The following is a 22,139-nucleotide window of genomic DNA, read 5'->3' on the forward strand; positions in this document are numbered from 1 at the left end:
GTCTAGTTTCGGAAGTTCAAAAAATATTTACTTAGTACTGACGTTATGTAAAAAACTTCAGTGCAAAATTTCATTTTTCTAGATGGAAAGAGTTTTGATTATGTATTTGATCAGTTAATTAATTTCTTTTTAAATTCAAATAAATTATTTAAATTACATACACATTTTAAATGTAAGTTTTCTGTTGACAGTGAAAAATGTACACTGAATTACATTTGTGTTACAAAAAAATGTATTGAAAATATAAACATTAAACAAAGAAAAAAAAAAGCAAAAATAATATTTACCACTGTAATGTGATGCAGATTCAATGAAACTCAACAACAAAAGATAAATACATTTATATCTGATTCACAGGTGCGAATTCTTTAATCGGTGTGCCAATAACACCGTGTTTACCGATTAAATTAATCTTCAGTTAACTTTTAACTGAACCGTCCGTCGGAAATACGTTTTAATTAAATAAAATCAGGTGAGCTGAACTAATGAATTCAGTTGTCGGCGACACACTAATCACAATGTAATTGTGTGACCGTTTTAATGCTAATATGAGCAGTGGATCGTCTTTTCCTGTCGTTTGCTTGTTTTTTTTTTTATTCCTGAGAAGTTGGTGCAAATGGCCTTTATTTTAGGGTTGTATTTCTATTCGTATGATTTTGTTATTTTTTATTCATGCATGTAATATAATTATGTTTTTATAATTTTTATGATTTTATAAATTACTTACTTTTTTAACGTTTTTGGTTTTTTTATTTTTACATGATATTGTATCAGTTTTGTCGTTGTTTTAGTAAACGTTCATTGTAATTATCAAGTATGTAGATTTATTCTTTTTTTTTTATAACATAGGAGACAAACGAGCATGCGGCTCACCTGATGGTAAATGACTATCATCGTCCATAGACACCCGCAACATCACAGAAATTGCAGGTGTGTTGCCGGTCTTTTAAGAAGGAATATGCTCTTTTCTTAAAGATTTCAATGCATTATGTATTTGTTATATTATTATTTTATTTATTTACAGATGCTACCTAATAATTATTTCCGAATCATAGGTAGATAGATAGATGTGAAATATTGCATAATCTTTAACTTTATCTTACGATAGTTTTTATGATATTTTTAGCAATAAAATTCATTTATTCATTCATAAATTAGTCAATGAATATATATGTCTCCACATAACGTGAAACGTAATTATTGATTTGCGACAATTTAAAAAAGTTTTATACTAATTACAATCGAAACTGAGACTTGTCGATCTGATAGCAAATAATAAAAAAAATCTTGTTTGTAGATCTCCAAACACATTAGCGTGAATCAAAATTCCACGGTCATTTCTCGCAATGACTTAATGATTTCTATGTATCATTAGAGTCAACAACAAATGTCACATCGGAGCTTGCCTTCAGGCGGTTATATGCCGTTTAATCACACAACCTCGGTCCGTTAACGACCCCAGAGGTCAGCTCCCGTGTGACTGGTCGTAATGATATGCTTGTGTAACATGGTGATGATTTCTGTCTAAATCGTTTATAAACTTTCTTTTTTAAGCAAGTGGAGGTACGTTTTTTTGTTTAATAGGTGAAAATGGAATGGTAACCCCGCTTGCGCTAACGGTATACGCCGGCGGGGCACCAGTGAAGGGTGATCGATGAAAATGAAAACAGGCCAATCAGCCTATCATGATGAATTCATCAGGAATTAACCACGATAGTTTTCAGGGGGAACCACGTGGAGGTCGACCTGATTAGGTATATTGCTAGCAATAGGATTCTCAGTCTTCATTATTAACAATCCTTTTCCCCCAGTGGAGGTGCGTTGCTTTGCATATAAGGTCCCAGGTTTGCGTCGAGTTACCTAATTGTAAGGAAATATAGATCCTCATTATTTAAAAGAACTTATTTGGTTTAGGCAAATGAATAAGATTTACGACGTTTTGGATAACTTGGTGGCAGTTAAAAAAAGCTTGGATCGCCTCTAAAAATCGTGTTTTCATCACTCGTGGAATCAACCGTCTGACAAGCATATGGGAGGCAGTAATCAAATTAGACAGTGACTACGCTCCCGAATAATCATTTAAATATGTTTTTGTCAAATATTGTTATTGATTTTGATAATTTAAATTTGTCGAAAAAACGTAACTAATAATTTAAAGCCTGTCTGAATTTTTTAAACAAAAGTAATTTTTTTTTGTATAAATTCCATCTACAAATAACATAAAATGATAAGTATTTTACTAAACTAAGAGTTATTTTGCGGAAGCCCATGTCACTACAATCTATATATAATATATCTAATTAACTAGATTAGAATTATTTTGTTTAAATCCGCTAGTATTAGTGCGATTGCCAATACTCGAAAATTGACTACTATTATATTCTTAAAACCTAATCTTAAACAATCTTCCATATTAGCTATTAATCACCAGCTGCCATTCGTCCACGTATGTTTTGCGACACATGTTTCATTTCTAAACGAGGCCTTTTATGAGAAGTTAATAGATCACTGCTTGGAAGCTAGTGTTGACTGTTCGATACCTAAACTGCAAACGACTCACTTCATGGGAAATTTCATTTCATAAAAAAAAAAAAAACTAACGAGCAAAATCATAAATACAAGATACGATTAATAAACAATTTAGAAATATTTCAAGATGGAGGATAGATGTAAAGTATGATACAGATGTTGCCATTTGGTTCTTTCTACCTATCCTATAAGTGACCTGGCGTGAAGATAGAATATATTCCGTTTACTTTATCCGGTATGTAAAAATTACAAAAAAAAAACTTAATAGCAGTATAATAATTACTTCGCAAATTATTGGTCTAGTATTAAGGCGGTGCGGCAAAGGACTAACAATGTATTGAGATGAGTCTTGGATTTACGGTCCTTTAAACATAAGTTTACATTGTGGGCGTTGATTAATTTTTTTGTTACCTAATACTGTTAAACAGGAAATAAATCTTAATTCGACGTTTTGTTGGTGTATATGTTACATTATATGTTTGCTAATTTTGCGTTTAGTTTAATGGTTTTATTTGTACTGGCAGTCTGTATATGGACTCTTGATCTCATACTAAATTTGTCATTATTTTTTTGTAGATTACATTTAAAATTTGGACATAATCACTGGTGTTAATATATTTGTAACATATTTCAAAAGGCGGCAGTTCCTAATTTCAACTTCTTTTTAAGAATATCTGTAGTTTTTCTTTACTAATAAATAGATAAAGATTGCGTTTGTCTCAATAGGTACGATGTGATGTTTTTAAACAAATTAAAAAGGAAAAAGTATTTAATTTGTGTCTAGTTTTTTTTCGTTCATGTTTTGAATTAATTTTAATAATTATTTATCGCATGCTATAAGTTTTACTCCTGTCTTATGTTTTTTTTTTTATAATTGGCTGTTTATGTTGTGCCTTCTTAATGTACAAAAGTCGATTGCTTGTGTACCTCTGTCTCATTCGTGTTTCTACCGTGAGGCAATTGTGTTTGCATGACTGTGTTTCGGTTTGAAGGGTGGGATATGGCGTGAATTTACAGGGTACAGAGGAATAACACCTGAGTCCTCAGGAATGGCAACGCATGTGGGGGGGGGGGTATCATGGGCGAAACAGTATACTCTGTATGTCCATGGTACTTACTGCTCGTGTCTATAGGCGACGGTTACCATTTTCCATGAGGTGAGCCGTCAGCTTGTCTGCCATTCTAAGTTGTATAAAAAAAAATTCATACTTTGTTCCACAATTTTTTTAAAAATGTTTTTATTATTTATACATATATTATAAGTTTCTAAACTTCATATTCAGGCGTATTAAATATGGCGTTTATTTAATTTTGAATATCTATGCTCGGTAATCATGTAAGCTACATGACAGGACTACTTGAGAGAGACAGTTTACGACGTTCTCGCGCCTTTTTTGCTTGTCAATTTATTAATTTTTCTTGTGTCTGTCGGTAGCTATCATCATTAATTTTTTGCATTGTTATACCTTCATTAAAAAAGGAAAATAACAATTTTATTTATCATTTTTAATGTATGAATAAAAGCTACTAAATTAATCATTTGACGACCGTGACATTGAATAATGTCAAAAATATAATGGCATTTTTTTTGGAGCATAATCTTATTGACTCATGTGTGAATACACCTTAAGTCTATCATTGCTCCGCCATATAGATTTTTTAGCGTCTCTTGAGCATATGAGCATATCGTTAGCGTGTGTCGTCAATTTTATGATAATAATTTGAGCTTTCCCAGTATACTGTTACGATCTCTGAGGCGGTACTTTTTATGGTGCTATATAAGTTTTTCTAATATTGACGTACTATAGAATAACTAGTTATGTCTTTCGGCATTGTTTATATGAATTAGAATCGCATTCGTTAATCTCTTCTAGTTAGTCATAATTTAGTACCGTTTTTACAAATAATTACTTTTATCCAATAGTTTATTTAATATATACATTTATGATGTCTAACAGGCTCATTTCTGGCAATATTCCCTATCATATTCCTCCACACGGATCGTTCTGGAAATCATGATTAATTCTTATCAAATTCTTCGTAATGTACCATCTGGTGTGGTCTTACGAGTATTTTCATCTATCATTCCTCACTAATTAGTCACTATCCCAAAGGATAAGCAGGCTAAAGTGGCAATAGGCTGGTCATATAGCTCGAAGAACTGACAACCGATAGGGAAGAATGGTTTTGTGTGGTGACCCTGTACAGGTAAACGCAGTGTGGGACGATACTTACTAGATGGAGTGATGACTTCGAATAGATTGTAAGGAGTTAGTGGATGCAGATAGCTTAGGACTATCGCAATTTTTTTTCATACAACTTAGAATGGCAAACAGGCTGACGGCCCACCTGATGGAAAGTGGAAACCATCGCCTATAGACATGGGCAGTACCATGGACATAACAGAGTATACTGTTTCACCCATGATACCCCCCATGCGTTGCCATTCCTGAGAACTCAGGTGTTATTCCTCTGTACCCAGTAAATTCACGACATATCCCACCCTACAAACCGAAACACAGCCATGCAAACACAACTGCTTTGCGGTTGAAACACGAGTGGGACAGAGGTACCCAAGCAATCGACTTTTGTACAAACTCTCCCTCTGGTATCGTATTATAGTCTATGGGGGAAACCTATGTTCAGCAGTGGACAGATAAAGCCTGATATGATGACGACGAGCCCTCACTAGTACCCCGTCAGTATATATCGGTAACGCAAACGGAATTAATACTCCAGAACATAAAAAAAATCTTTACATGACAGAATCGAGTTAACAGAATTAACAGTAACACAGCAGGAAAACACTAAATGTATAAATAACGGACAGCTAAATTCTGCTATGTAATTATTTACTGGATACCGACAAAATACTAGTTATTTCGAAATATGAAATAACGGTTTGACTGATGGACAGAGCGTGTTCATGATTTTACAATCAATAATCATTGGAACATGTTAATTTTACCGGCGTCCCTCAGTTTGTGATGGCACCTATCTAATAGTGAATTAGTGAAAATACGAGTACACTGTAGTGAGGTGCCGAGTTGCACTGACTCGAATAACTAGCGAATACTAGCGGTTTCGATTACTGAATATAAAGAATTCGGGTACTGGTTTCTTCGAATATTTACGGTACTCGAATAGTATGTGTATAATTATTATAAGTTTTCCTATTGTTTCATTGTTTTATTAATATCTTCTTTAAGTATTAAAAGAAAAATATGAAATTACGAAACATGTAATCTTATAAATGTCTTCAAAAAAGTAAACTTCAGAAATTAAAATTTTTAAACTATGATAATTTACTTGGGTTATCTTGACGTTTCAACCAGACTATACCAGCCGTCTACTAGTCTACTAGTAACCTACTAGTAGACTGATAAGGTACTTGATTGCTTATGCAAACAATAGATTGTCAAAATCTGCGAACTTAAGTCAGGATTCGATTATTTTTAATGAATACCAAAATACTCGAATTGGTACTAAGAAGGCCAATTCGGCACATCACTAGTACTGTTATGTTTAATAACTATATTTAAATAACTGGTTGTGGTAATTATTTAAATAAAGTAATTAGCTAATTATATAATGAAGGTTTGTAGATATTTATATATAAAATATAACCCACTTTTAGGTTCGGTACGCAGAATCTTTTTTACTTAATGTAATGTTACTTTGTTTAGATCTTCATGTAAGTCTTTAATATCTTTTTTAATACATACGCGTTTATTATATGTATAAAAAACATCCATATCAATATAAATAAAATATACTTGTATCTTTAAATATTTTTGATATATTGAATCCGCGACTATAGCAAAAATTAGTGAATTAAACTATTACACCAATAAATTGAAAAGGTTTTGTTTAAATTGAACTTTTTTGTTGATTGTTTTCACTTTTTAAATGAGTTAAATTTAAGTGTTTTGATATGTTTTAAGAAAATTAAATTGAGATTCTTAGCAAGCTTTTTTATGACTGACACTGGTTCTGGACACGTCTTCATTTGATAAATTGGCATTCATTATCTATATATTTATGTAATGTTAATTTGTTTTTATTGTACCTGTGATTATATATATTAGGTACATATTTAATATATATGTATGTGTTTATATATGTATATAGTTAATAATTTTGTTTTTAAATATGATAATAGGTACTAATAGTTATTTTCTTCAATGTTTTATGCTGTAATAACAAATTTGCTAAATTATACAATATATCATACCTACTCCTACAACCATTAGTCAGTAACCCTAAGGTTGTGTTGCAAAGATTGCTCTTAGCAATAAGACCGTCTTACTGTACTTATACAACTGTATCGTTACATTTTTTTATTGTCTTAATTATTCCCTATATTGTACAATGCAAATAAAGTGTACTCCTTCATTTAACATTAAATATAAACATGTAAGTATTTGGTAAAAATAGTATCTAAGTAGAAAAGAATTAAAAGTAACATTAGAAACAAAAGGACGGCCAGCGAGAACTAAATTACCAATAATCCTTTAATCGCACAGAAACATTATCGTTGCCAATGATTGGCACCGCCATTATCGTTCTCGTACTGGACTTTGGGCGAACCGAGAATTGTGAGTTACATGAGAACCTGCGTAATCCCAGCTTACTCTTATAAGGGTCAGTTTGATGGCTCTTTAATTGGGGTGTATATTGGTGGGTATATTTGGAGGGTTTTCTTTTGTTATTTCGGTCAGATTGCGTAAAACTCAATGAAGTAATTTACGATTGATTTTTAGTTTATTTTTTTGCTCAGTTATTGGGATTGAATATACGTTACAGTATCTTTAGTTTAAAAAGAGAAACAACTGAAGTTGGTTTTTTTGTAGGACACAATTATAATTATGTGTCATGGTGTTAGTAGTTTCATTAAAAAATACATTTACATAATAATATGTGTATGAAATGCTCTAATATCGCAAATAATATTAGAATAGAATAAAATAGAAAGAGAAAATATTTATTGCCAGAAAAATACAATGACAAAAGAAAATAATTTTTCGGTTTGAAGGATGGGATATGGCGTGAATTTACAGGGTACAGAGGAATAACATTCTGAGTCCTCAGAAATGGCAACGCATGGGAGGTATCATGGGCGAAACAGTATACTCTGTTATGTCCATGGTACTGCTCATATCTATAGGCGACGGTTACCACTTTCCATCAGGTGGGCCGTTAGCTTGTTTGCCATTCTAAGTTGTATAAAAAAAATCATATGAAGTGTCTTATATTAGGCAAAAGGAAATGGCTCAGCTGATGCTGTGAGTGTCCCAGTGCAATGCGTACAGCTGCGATTACCTTTATTGTAATTGCAATTATTATAATATTAAGATTTTTTTTCATCGTAAGACCATTTTAGAAAGTTTGTTTTGTTTCAGGAAATTGAACAAATAGTGTAAAATTCTTAATCATTGAAGCTCCAAAGTTTATCGCCTTTTGTCTTAGAGAAAAAGTGTACCAAGGACCCGGTTAACGTTAGTAAGTCTGCGTCACAGAGTCGTTTAATACATTTATTTTATCTGACGATGACCAGGCAATTTATTTTCGGAGACACAGCAGTCATGCTACCTGCACTTGAGATTGTGCCTGAAGCTTTTAGTGAAACATCAATAGACTCTGATTGTGGCACTTCAGATGATTGTACAAGCAATATTATACCTAAATCCGGAGACATTATATCTAAAATAGAATATCCACGGCAGAGTGCTGACAAATCTTCTAATAATGAAAACATAGATACGAGTTTGAAAGTCGAAGCTAAATGTATTGATGGTTTAGTTGATTTTAGATTGACAGTTGGAGGTATTGGTAATAATACTTAGGGTTTATTGCATTTTGAACATAAGAATAAAGACTATAAGGTTGTATTTCCATTGATACGTTATTGGCGCCACGCTTTGTCATGCCGATATGATCTATATCCGGTGCAGTTTCGGGATGAAAATATTTTCTTTTATCTTAAGTGGCTATATCTGCTTATTAATTAGTTTTAGAGCACATCGAGCTGTCAAATCAAACACTTTGTCGGCAGTTGGTGATCTCAATGTAAAATAGACGATGATTGTATGAAATTCTAAAAGGTAATTCTAATGGGTGCTGGAGATAGTGGTTTGACCATTTTGATGGTCATAGATGGCTGTGGGTGCTCAAGTTTAATCTTTAATCTATAGATATGCTGTATCGATTAGTGGATGTTTTGTCTTTATTAAGGGGGGAGACTCATGTAAAATTTTCAAAAAATCGATTTTTTTTTTTTTCGATATTCTGAAAGTATACTATGTTGAGCGTGTACTGACGAGCCGGAAAAAAAAAATCTCGAATATTTACAAAGTTATAGCTAATACAGTGGAGCGGGCCGAAGTACGTATTGTCAAGTAACGAGCCAGGTAGTCGGGGCGCTTGAAAAGGACCCTTCTATTATAATACCTGGAAATATTTCTTTTGTTCAACTATCGAGAATCCTTTTTAGTAAATATATATATATATACTTTTACATTTCTGCACACGTGTAACATTAGTACACGAATAATCGTTAGTCGAGAAATATATTTAGTTTAGCTGGAGATTTCTTCGTGTTCAGTCGATTTTGAAAAGCAAAAATGCCGAATTATAAAAAAGGTACACGTGGGAATATTGCAAGAAATAACACCCGGAAACGAAAGTTTCAGGGCAATCAATTCACTAATAATGAAGGTGAAAAATTCGAAGCCAGTGTAAGCCATGATCACAGTGCCAGTGGCAAAAACTCCATGCCCGTGATAGTGAAGATATAATAACAAATCCTTTACACGGGTACAGGATAATTGAATTTTTTACAGTGTTTACAGCTTTGTCTGAAATTGTGAAGTGCTCGGTGTGTAATCAGAAGATAAAATTCAATGAGTGTAGTTCCAGAGGTCTTGGTTTTAAAATTGTTGTCACATGTCCATGTGGTAATAAAACAATAAATTCAGGTCCTTTCATTAACAACGGATTTGAAATAAACCGGAGAATAGTGTTTATCATGAGACTTTTGGGTGTTGGAAGAGAAGGGATAAATTTATTTTGTAACCTGATGGACCTATGCACTGGTTTGAGTAAAAGTTGTTACGCTAACATTGTGGAACACATTTATAATACAGTGAAATTATCATTTGAATTTCTATCGCAGAAGGCAGTGAAAGAAGAGATGGAAAAAAATGTCGAGCAAGGAAGAGAAAAAAATATTTTAAAAGTATCTGGAGATGGTACTTGGAAAAAACGTGGTTTCAAATCAAATTACGGTGTTGCAACGCTCATAGGATATTATTCAGGGAAAGTTATTGATTTGAAAACAAAAAGTAGTTACTGTCAAGGCTGTATTTACTGGAAGAACAAGACTCATACAGAAGAATTCCGTAAGTGGATTGAATATCACGAGGATGAGTGTCAAAAAAATCACGAAGGTTCGTCAGGAAAGATGGAAGTCGATGCCATGAAAGAAATGTTCTCGACTTCAGAAGAAAAATTCGGAGTAAAATATGGTAACTACATTGGTGACGGAGATTCTAAGACATTCAAGGCTATTCTAGATTTAGAACCTTACGGTAATGAGTTACCAGTAGTGAAGAGTGAATGTATTGGTCATGTAGAAAAAAGAATGGGTTCTCGACTTAGAAATGTAAGAAAAGAAAAGAAACTTTCGGGGAGAGGAAAACTAACTGATAAAGTGGTAAAAAAATTAACAAAATATTATGGTTTAAGTATTCAGAGAAATGTTAACAGTGTTGAAAATATGAAAAAAGCCATAATGGCTACTTATGATCATATTTTTTCCACTACAGAAAATCCCCAACATGATAACTGCCCTGTAGGCGTTGATAGCTGGTGCAAATGGCAGAAGGCTATTGCTCAAAATCGAGATCCTCGAAAGGAAAATTTAGCTCCATTACTTGGTGAAGATTTAAAACAGCATCTTTTACCAATATATCAAGATTTGTCCAAAGATGATTTACTTGAGCGATGCCTTGGTGGTCATACGCAGAACGCGAACGAAAGTTTTAACGCTACAGTTTGGCGATTATCCCCAAAACACCTGCATTCCGGACTAAAAGTAGTCGAAATTTCAGCTTACATTGCTGCAGGGATATTTAATGAAGGTTATACTTCCGTATTAAGAATAATGAACCTTTTGAATCTGAATATTGGCACTTATGCTAAAATATTTGCGGATAGTACAGACGAGGAGCGAATAACCCGACAGAATCGTAAAAGCCTTTCAGAGACCAAAGATGCTCGTTCAGCTCGCAGACAACATCAAATAGATGAAAATCAACTTTTTGAGGAGGAAGAAGGACTGTTATATGGACCTGGAATTGCAAATTAGTCGGTAAGTAATTAATAATTCAGTAAAACTACTCATTTTCCTGTACTGAAACTTTAAACGCGATTATCTCGAAACTACTTTTTGAAAAACTGTTCGTGTTGTAGCTCAAAAAATTATTGACCGATTTGTTTGAAATTTGGTGAGGCTTTTCTCTACATTACTATCGGAAGGATAAACCTAAAACTTCAGGTATTTCTGATTGATTACTTATTTTTTTTGGGGTCAAAAGGGTCAAAAAAATAGCCCAAAATCGTAACTTTTTTTTAAGGCTGATTTTATATTGGATTTTATCCTTTTCTTTTTAATTTTATAGGTTTATCCTTTCCGTTTATATGTCCTGAAAAAAAATAATTTTTTTTTTTTTGTGTTTCAGATCAATGGTTGATGAGTGACAAATGAAGCAGTTTCGGACCTCGCGTCAGAGGCAGCCTACAAGACATCATGCTGAGCCGCCATTTTGAATTAAAAAAAAAAAATAATTCTTTTTTTGTAGTCTTAAAATGTTTAATAAAGTTGTGTTAAAAGTTCTAAACAATTAAATTATTTTTTCACTGTAAAAAAAAATATTAAAAAATGACCGATTTCGAGGCATTTACATGAGTCTCCCCCCTTAAAAAGGAATGTCTTTTCCAAACGAAATTTAAGTTTGACAACAGACTCTTAAAAGTTGAAGTAACAATTTTTGTAAATAATACAGCAACGTTATTATTTAGAAACGAATTAAAGCCAAATACCGTATCGTAATAATGGCAAACAAATTCGCAAACGGCACACCTTATCTAATGTAATGTTTTCTACAAAACTTCTTGAGCCGACAAAAAGAAAAAAGTGGTATGTAGCAATTACTCGGTATCACCAAATCAACGGTCGAGCCAGGTGACCGTTAAGACAATCAAGTGCTCCCACTTCCTGCATTACAGGTGGAGATAATACATAGAAAATGTACATTAGAGTCACCTCATAAATATGTATGGGTCTCGCTCTGTGGTCGCGAAGCGTTGCACAATCACCGCACGAATGGCCCCGCACACACGGAAACTAAGAATTGACATTGCTTTTATTTTTGTCCTTCTAAATAATTAATGTAATTGCACGAAATATTTCGCTAATTGTCTATAAATTTGTTAGCTGTTATTCTAGTGTTTATGATAAGTATGTTGTGAAAATTATTTATTGTTGGTTTAGTGTTAGATTATTTTATTGTTTGTGTAATTATCACGCATATAAGAAACTACATTAGTAAACAAGTTTTAAAATAGTGAATGTAAATATAATTATAACTTTTTTTTAAATATGATATTTGTTACTTATCAAATTTTACCTGTAATTTTATTATGCGTATCTTAAATTTATATTTTATCACTAGATACTTACAGACATTTCTTGTATCATCCATTTCTTAACCCCGTCCAGGTCCCGTGCATACTATACATATTCCGTTAATAAAAAAATCTTTTATAATTATTTTTTAAATATCCTTTATTTTCAAAAATATCAGTCATGAGGTAACTACTCCATCCCTTCGCTGTTTTATGTCATATTGACGTACAACGGCGAACTCACGGCGTGTAATAGAAAAAGTTATACGCGGCTCACCGCACGTTCTTATCATAGTTTGTTCGTGCCGCCTGAGATAAAGAAATGCGTATGCGCACACTGTGTGTGGTGAACTTTACGACTCCGTTTTAAATTATATTTTTATTTTACTTAAACTACTTTGAGGGATACAGAAGTAACCACCGTTTGAAGAATTTTTGTTTTTCCATTTTTTTTTCATTTTTATTTACCTTTTATATTAAAATTGAAAATTTTCCTGACTGTAATAAATTTGAGTAAATGTTATTTTAAATATTACATTAGTAATTAGTTTTTAGTTATCGGTAGTTAACCGTTTCGTCAGCAATTGTGTAAATATTTAAAAGAAAGCGTAGGTCTACGTAAAACGTCTATATATTGACAAGATAAAGTCAATGACCAGAATAATAACTTATTCACTAAAGTCTATAACAAATCTGCATTTAAACAATCAACAAGAAAAAGCAATGTCCGTGCGAAGACTGAATGTGCGATTACAAGATCGCTTATCTATTACGTATATAATTAGTCTATTCCGTACAACAGTGATTTTGTTAAAAAAACGACAATGAGCTATAATGGCCAATATATGCTACGAATAAGGCCACGGTAGAATACTTTCGAACAAGGAAGGACGATATTCGTAACCACGCCGCGGAAGGAAGCCGTGGGGATATTGCACAACTAGCCCGTCACGCTAGCATTTTAGGGTTACTGTTAGTAGCAGAGCGCGAGTTTGTATCGAATAAATATTTTATTTTTTAATGTTCTCTTTTTTGCTTGGTTTGTTTACAATTATCGTTGGAATTAATTTATGTTTATGCATAGATTGAAACGTAAATATGTTCAAAATGGCGGAACGGAGTTCCTATAATAAAACTAATGATTTCAATTCTTCAAATTAATTAATTTATCACATATGTAAAAACAAATAAAATAATACTATACTAGTAAAATAAATTACCTACATACCTTACATTTTTTATTAGTATAATATAAACCTTATTACTGATAAATAAGTTGTATATAATTATTGATTTTAGAGATGAGTGAGGTATCATCGTTCATATATTCATATTAATTAACTGTCCATTGTCCAGTTAACACAGGCCTTTCCTATAAGGGAGGTCTTACCAGTAGTTGCCACGCTTGACAGGCTGGTTGGCAACCTCAGTTAGGCTTTGGTGATGTTTTAAGAGAGACGCTGCGATCTGCTTATTCCTTGACTATTAAATTATTTTAGTCGTCTCTTACCACACCCACAGGAAAGTAAAGGTTGGCCCAATCTATGGAGATCACAGGGAGTAGTGATTATCATCTGAATAGAAATGAAAAAAAAAAAAATTAAAATTAAATTTGTTTTCATTAACCTGCACGTTGTAATGTAATGTACCAAAAAACAGTAATGAACAAAAAAAAGAAGACAAAAGTTTGAAGTGCCATCACGAGTGAATAGCATTGTACGTATCATGTGTATGTAGTGAAAAGACGAGGAATGTCTAGGGAATTCACTCGCTATCAGCCCTTAAACAAAAGGAACGTCTAATGTCTGAGGTCACAGCGCCCTCACGACGGTTATATGTGAATGAACGTAATTCTTTTCTTTATAAATAAATCTTTTTTTATAAAGTAAATAAAAATTTATATATAAGTGTTTATAATAAAAATAACAATGAAGGGTTTTTAATAGCAACAAAAAGTCATCAACACTAATGTTGTTGGCAATTTGGCCAGCCGATCTTTTATAAATACTAGCTGGCCCGGCAAATGTAGTACTGCCGTATATATTTTTTTTTTCTGGTTAGAGATTAGGTTAGGTTAGATTAGGTTAATCGCCTAACGGTATGACTTTACGACCTATTCTAATATCTACCATTCGTATATTTAAACCTAAAAATTTCATAAAAATCGGTTCAGCCATGTCATTAAAATTTTATATTATTATTTATATTTTTAAATTTTTTTTATATACTTTTTTGTTATATATTTTTAAACACCTTTTCTTTGACAGTTTAAATATATACATATTACATGATATATGTAGGTATCTCTGTTCTCCAGTCATATCTAAACTATATTTATATCAAATGTCACCATATACCTTGAACAGTTGGCTGCGTACGATTTTATATAGATATCTTTTATATGGATAATAACAGTTTTTGCCAGTGTTGCCTCTTTATCTTGCTTAATGTGATTAAGTTTATGCAATTAAGTATTCGTTTTGCTTGTGCTCATATTGTTAATCTTTATAATTTGTATTATTCTTTGACAGAAACAATAAAGAGTTTTCATTCATTCATTCTTTCATTCATTTATTTACTAGTGGCCCGTCTCGGCGTCGCACGAGTGGACATTTTTAACATTTCCCTTCACTGCTCTGCTCCTATTGATTGTAGCGTGATGAAAAGTATACTATAACCTGCCCAGGAGTATGAAGAATAATTGTACCAAGTTTCGTTAAAATCCGTAGAGTAGTTTTTGTTTCTATAACGAACATACAGACAGACAGACAAAAATTTTACTGATTGCATTTTTGGCATCAGTATCGATCAGTATCAATATCAGATAGTTATTTTGGAAATATATTTCATGTACAGAATTGACCTCTCTACAGATTTATTATAAGTATAGATTACAAATCGATAAGAAAAATAATAATACACTTTTTTTATTTGTAGTAAAATAAGAACAAATGTATAGGGAATTTATTTGTTATCAATGCTAAACCAGAACCAGAAGGAACGTCAAATATTAAACTTATGGCGTTCTTACTGGTTTTTGTCTTTCGGGTACTATACCCCCAAGATGGTCGGTTACGTATGAACAATTGTAACCTTTTTCTTTATAAATAAATTAGCTATATCCCGCAGCTTCATCCATGTAAATCAGTATATAATTAAAACAATATTTTGATTATTCAAAATTTACACATATTTTTATGAAAAAAAAATACCAACTTTTCCAAGCAAGAAAAAATAAAATATCGACTTACACCCTTATACTTTTGTGCACATGACGTAGATCCACCGTCTTTCGGACCGCAATCAATGTCCGCACTGAGTGGCACGTGACACGGGCCTTTATACCCTACTAATTAGACAACTATACAGTATAGTGCATTGTGACAGACAGACACAAACGCGTTTAGACAATAGGAGCTGGTTCCTTATTAGTCGACGCTAGTGTGAATACCATATACCTTTCTATCCCACTAATTAATTAATCAAAATAATTATTACTATAATCATGTTAGCTCTTTACTGTCCGCCGCTGAACATAAGCTCCTTTTTCATCATCAAAGCCTAACTCCGGTTGCCAATCCATCTGCCAATCGTGGCAACTACTGGCAAAATTAAAATGACTAAATTAAAATGTTGATGTCCCTCACCATTGCATTATATTTATTTATAATTTAAAATAATTTAATTACAATTTCCATTATTTATATTTATTATTTATATAGTTAACATCTTGACTCATTTAATGAAATTTAATAATTTAATTCTATTTTAATGTTTATTAAACACAAGGCGTGCTGTGGTTACTTATAAATGTAAGAACAGTTAGATCTAATCTACCAGTGTAATGTATTGAAATGTTTAGCTGTATCTTATGTTGGTAATCCTATAAATAAATTATTAAATTAAAAAAAAAAATTAAATAAAGAAAACCCCCCTTATTGCAGAGCATCCCTTATTCAGCAGTGGGCAGTTAACGGCTGATTATTATGCACGCATTGTCACTAGTATTACAATACTAGTAACAATACACACATACATATCTGTTACGCTTGTCTCCCATTAGGGTAGGCAGAAACAATGGAACGCCAAATGCTTCGATTCGAAGAAGTCTCTTTCGCTTCCTCCACATTCATCAATCTTTTCATACACGCTCATCGGTTACGGACACTTTTAATTTGGCTCTTCTTCACTACGTCGACTGTTTGGTCGACATATGTCCATCTAGGGTAATAATAATACTAGTAATTATTTAAATAAAAATAAAATAAATACCACTATTTAAATAAATAAACATATCACGCAGCGCCACCTAGTTTCAAATTCAGATCTTGTTCTATAGATATTAGATAACTGATAAACATATATACTTACATACTTTTTTTTTATAAATACATATGTTTTATACATAGAAAGTACCTAGAGGAATACAAACAGATATAGCTATTCTTGTAAATAAATATATTGCGCGAAATCGAACCTGGGATCATTGGAAGGTAATGTGGTGTGTTAAGTTGCTAAAACGTCAAGGTCATCATATGTTTATTATACAATTTTTATACAGATAGATACATCTTGATCTATAGATAAATTTAAATAGAATAAAAATGTATGTAAGTATGTATGGATTTTGTTAACTAAATAACTTTATAAAAATATTTTTTTATAAGACATATTATCATTTTACAGTTTCAAACTGCACCTAAGAAAAAAAAGCACCAATATTTCTAAATCTGTTTGTAAATGACGGAATTTTAGGGTAACAAACATAAAAAAGTACAATCGAATTAAGAACATTTATCTTTTACGAAGTTGGTTGAAAACTTGAAACTTTTTCATTAATAAACATCGAATTTTCGTGTTGTCACTAAATTACTACATTGATTAGACTACGTTCCTTGATATTTCTTATAAAAAAATTAGAAATTAAAATAAAAAAAAAAAACTTTTATATTTATGTTGCAAGTATTCAGTACTAATAATAGAAGGAATTTCTAGAAAAAGAAAATAGCGTAATATGAAAGTATTTTTACCCTTAATCTTTAAGAGCATATGATTGATCAGCTGTTCGCAGTGGTAGACGACAGTTAATAATCGCCCCCCAGTCTAATCTTTACGTTGAGTACAAGTAATAAGCGATATGACATGAAACTAAAATATTTCATGAGCTTAGGATTTTTTTAACGTAGAGGCTTTTGTGTCATCCTATTTTTAATTGGATTTGTTATTGTAAACGCATTACTTTTCGATTTATAGTAAGGAAAGACTACAAAATATTTATTTAATAAATGTGTTTGTGAAATATAGTCTACAATACACACAATATTACACACAAAAATATATAAATAATAATGCACTAATAATCTATTTCAAATGAGTCAGTGTTATATTATGAGCCTTAGTGAAAATTTCTTTCTTTGTAGAAAGAGTCGTTTTGATGGTTGCAGTTTAGATGTTCGATCCGGCATAATACAAATATTTCTATTCGTGATTATTTGTCTTTGTGTTGTTCTGGATATTTTATATCTGTATAGGAAAAGTTTAAGTTTATATAATATATCAATATACTCTTTAGTATATTGGTATATCACTAAAAAGAGGTATTCGACACTTGAAATTTTAATTTAAATTAACCGCTATACTATAATTTATATTTAACTATATTCACTAAATACTAACTAAACTAAATAGTTGTAAAAAAAATTCCCCCTAGAACTTGATCTAAAAGGATTGAAACCGCATCTTTTAGCTTTCAAATCGAGCTATTGTGAGATTTCTTTTTTACCAAAAACAATAATAATTACAGAAACAGAAATTATGAAAAGTCAATATATTTTGTTAATAACAGGGACTGTCTATTTAACCTAGTATATATTAAGATTCCCTTATGCAGAGATACCATTTAAAAATATATTTTAAATATTCAACTACTATGAGTTTCCCGCTGTAAGCTTATCGCTTGCACTAGACATAAATTTCTGTCGAAAGTGTTCAGTGTTGACACACGAAATTAATATTCTAAATGAAAAAGGGGATTGTTGGAGCCTTTTGGAACAAACAGATTTCATTTAATGACTAGTGAAATGTATAATATATAAGTGACTATATTTGTAAGCTCTTTTTGTATTGTAAACAAATTGTCCGCGATCAAAATTGAGAACAAATCGAATCTCTCACGAACGTCAAGTAACGAGCAAGGAGGCTTTGTTTGACAAAAATCGTATGCCGACTCTATCCTATTCGTGTTTCTATTATATTTTCATATCTATTTTTATTTTATTAAATGATTCTTCTTGCTTCATGTATTAAATATCTAGAGACATTCTGTTGTTTTTTTGTTATAAAGTGTACTAAACATTAGGTTACCGTGCTCCCAGCCCCCATGATACAGGTTTGACCTAGTTTAGGGACTGATAAGGACAGATTTTTCATAATGTAACTAAGTATAAAATGTAGTACAGGCGATATTTCTGTTCTGTTCTAAATGTCTGCTTTTTTTTTGGTAATTAACGTTGTACTCACTTGGCTGTGTTTCGGTTTAATAGTGTCATACAATGACATCAATCGCCTATTCCTTAGACTAGAATATTATATGTATGTTATGAGGAAGTAGGCAACGTATATTCGAGGGCACAACTCAGTACACCTACACCAGAGGGAAACTATACAAAAGTCGTTTGCTTGAGTACCTCTGTCCCATTCGTGTTTCTACCGTGACGCAGTTGTGTTTGTATTGCTACGTTTCGGTTTGAAGAGTGGAATATGGTAGTGAATTTACAGGGTACAGAGGAATGATACATGAATCTTCAGGAATGGTAACGCATGGGGGGTATCATGGGTGAAACAATATACTCTGTTATGTTCATGGTACTACTCATGTCTACAGGCGACGGTTACCGCTTTCCATCAGGTGTGCTTGTTTAGCTTGTTTACCATTCTAAGTTACATAAAAAAACCTGTAATAATCTGGAAAAGTTTTTTTTTTTACATTGACTCTATCGAGAATCGGACTGGGTACGGAAAAATCAATCAAATCCTAGTGATGACACGTTTTTTATTATCCGTGGGAAGAGCCACATGTAGTGGGGTGTACTTGTGGCTGTGATTATTCTGATGATAATAAATAATGATACGATATCATTGACAATTTCGGCGACAGATCAATGTCGGCGAACGATCAGGTGATATTAGGTTGATAAGATTGGTAATATTTTTGAGTGGTACTGTTTCCATAACATATCTAATGGGAATGGGTAGTCAATATCTGTGCTGAAATACATGCTCTCAACTATAATATTTAATGAAGTAATCCGAGGCTTTTGCGACTGTTCGCATTATGATTGTTAAATGGATGATAATGAAATAGTAATCCCGCCTGTACTATCAATATACACTGGCAGGGTATTTGTGTTTCAACCGTGAAGCAGTTGTGTTTGCATGGCTGTGTTTCGATTTGAAGGGTAGGATATGGCGTGAATTTACTGGGTACAGAGGAATAACACCTGAGTCCTCAGGAATGGCAGCGCATGGGGGGTATCATGGGCGAAACAGTATACTCTGTTATGTCCATAGTACTGCTCATGTCTATAGGCGACGGTTACCACTTTCCATCAGGTGGGCCATCAGCTTGCTTGCCATTCTAAGTTGTATAAAAAAAATATAGCTCATTCTGATGAATTCACCAAGAATTAACCACAATAATTTCCATGGGGAAATGTGTGGAGGTCAACCTGATAGAATATACAGGTATTGCTAGCAATGGGGCAGTAAAACCCTATTACTAACAATCCCTTTCTATTTTTGCCAATTTGTTTTTATAATGGATGATATTGACCTGCGCTCTCAGCGTACACTGACGGTGCACCAGTGAGGGATGATAGGTGAGAATAAAAAGGCAAGTCAGTTAAATACATCTAGAATTCAGCACGTTGGTTTCCAGGGGAACCACGTGGAGGTCGATCTGACTATTTCACCTGACGAATGTTACATTGTTAGCGAGTAATCATTAGTTATTTATTTATAGTCCCCAAGATACAGGTCTGACCTAGTTTGGGGACTGATGGTAATGCAGATATTTTCTCGTTGAATATAAATTGTAAAAATTGTAAATTGTACCTTATGCAACTGTATCTTTCTTGAACAAAAATTATTATTATTATTAAGAATGTTAATTAAAATCCAAGTGTTAAATTTTGCAAGCACAATTATTTCCCATTCACCAATGGGACTCTATATACAAAAGTCGTCAGCTTATGGGTTCCTCATGTTTTTGACGTGAACAGCACCTTTGATATCACGAAACGTACTATGAAGCTCTTGGTATATCTTATATGTGTATTCTAGAGGACTATGGTGTCATGCTTACGTACTTTGTTATTTAACAATCATATCTTCAAATAAATGAAGGGATAGTGGCATCCTTGCAAAGGATTTTGCCTAATTTGCCTTTGTTATGCTTTTATACATTTTATATATGATATTCTGATGATTCACTATGATTTTACATTATAAGTCGAAAGCTAGTGAATTACGCCGCACATACATACAAACGTAAGAGCCATGTCCAGTAATAGAATTACCAAACCGTAATCTAACCTCAATGATCCTTCCTGCAAGAATTTAGAAGATAATCATCCTGCTACGTATTAATAGTGCCAAATTGCAAAGTCTTGTATTTCATACGAGATTCTGTAATATTGTAAGGCATTTTAACTTGGACGGATTATGGTCGGTGGCAATAACAAGGATATAAAGGAAGTGGAACGTTAAATTAAATGTGTAATTAATATTTTATATTTTTCTTATGGGAAGAGATTCATGCCCAGCAGTGGGACAAATAGGTCGTTATGAATAATAAAAAAATAATTTGGTGTTTGAATTAATAAAATAAAGAATTTACTAAAATAGATTAGGTAGATATGAATAATAATATTATGGCTTATTATTTTTTTTTTCATTATTATTTTTTTTCTTATCTGTTTCGAGAAAGAAGTTATAATTATTTTGTATTTAATGAGTTTTTCCCGCAACGTTTGAGTAATCAAGATATCTTCATTGATTAGGATAAAAAAGTAGCTTATATTCATCTCCATCCGATATAGTACATATATATCAAATTCACAGTGATTGGTTAAGCCTTTAAAGCAGGTATCAACAAGTAACAAACAAATTTAGTTTCGCATTAATAAAATTGGTGAGAATTTTTATTTATAATCTATTTTTAAAGTAGTATATAGTATCTAATTGGAAACATTTGTATTTTTTGGTATATATTGAACGATTTATGAAAGTAGTTGTAAACTAGTTCTTGTTATTATTTATTTAACAAAATTACATGATACTGGCTTTTTTTTCAGAAATAAAAACTTACATTTGCCATTTTAATGTTTTAATCTCTTCCACCATTTATATATTCACGTTGAAATCCTATAGAAAATGGTCGTGGGTCCAACTTAGAAAATTACTTACATGCCGAGGCAATTTCCATAAACCGCAAGTGAGGGCCAGCAAATAAACAGTTGACTCTTTTGTTGGACCGCCACCGCAAGATTGGAACAATGTCTGGTGCATTGAATATGGCGGATGGCGGGATGAATATACGGAGCTCTGTCACGATCGGACGCCGTTCAAAATCTATTAAGAGGCGCTGCTTTAGCATTTTAACTTGTTTTTTTTTATACAACTTAGAATGGTAAGCAAGCTGACGGCTCACCTGATGGAAAGTAGTAACCGTGTTTCAACCGTGAAGCAGTTGTGTTTGCATGGCTGTGTTTCGGTTTGAAGGGTGGGATATGGCGTGAATTTACTGGGTACAGAGGAACCTGAGTCCTCAGGAATGCCAACGCATGGGGGGTATCATGGACGAAACAGTATACTTTGTTATTTCCATGATACTGTTCATGTCTATAGGCGACGGTTACCGCTTT

The 22,139-nt window shown here is 32.5% G+C and overlaps 1 protein-coding gene across 1 annotated transcript; it reads left to right on the plus strand.

Annotated features, from left to right (window-relative positions):
* The first annotated feature begins 9,299 nt into the window (after positions 1-9,299).
* Positions 9,300-11,437, plus strand: LOC128202373 (uncharacterized). Its single transcript, XM_052902544.1, has 2 exons — positions 9,300-10,900; positions 11,271-11,437. Exon 1 carries the CDS (start codon positions 9,557-9,559, stop codon positions 10,895-10,897), a length of 1,341 nt encoding a protein of 446 aa, XP_052758504.1. The 5' UTR covers positions 9,300-9,556; the 3' UTR covers positions 10,898-10,900; positions 11,271-11,437.
* The last annotated feature ends 10,702 nt before the right edge of the window (positions 11,438-22,139 follow it).

This window comes from Galleria mellonella, unplaced genomic scaffold, assembly GCF_026898425.1.
Source record: "Galleria mellonella isolate WM207_F2 unplaced genomic scaffold, CSIRO_AGI_GalMel_v1 utg905, whole genome shotgun sequence".
Taxonomy (NCBI): Eukaryota; Metazoa; Arthropoda; class Insecta; order Lepidoptera; family Pyralidae; genus Galleria; species Galleria mellonella.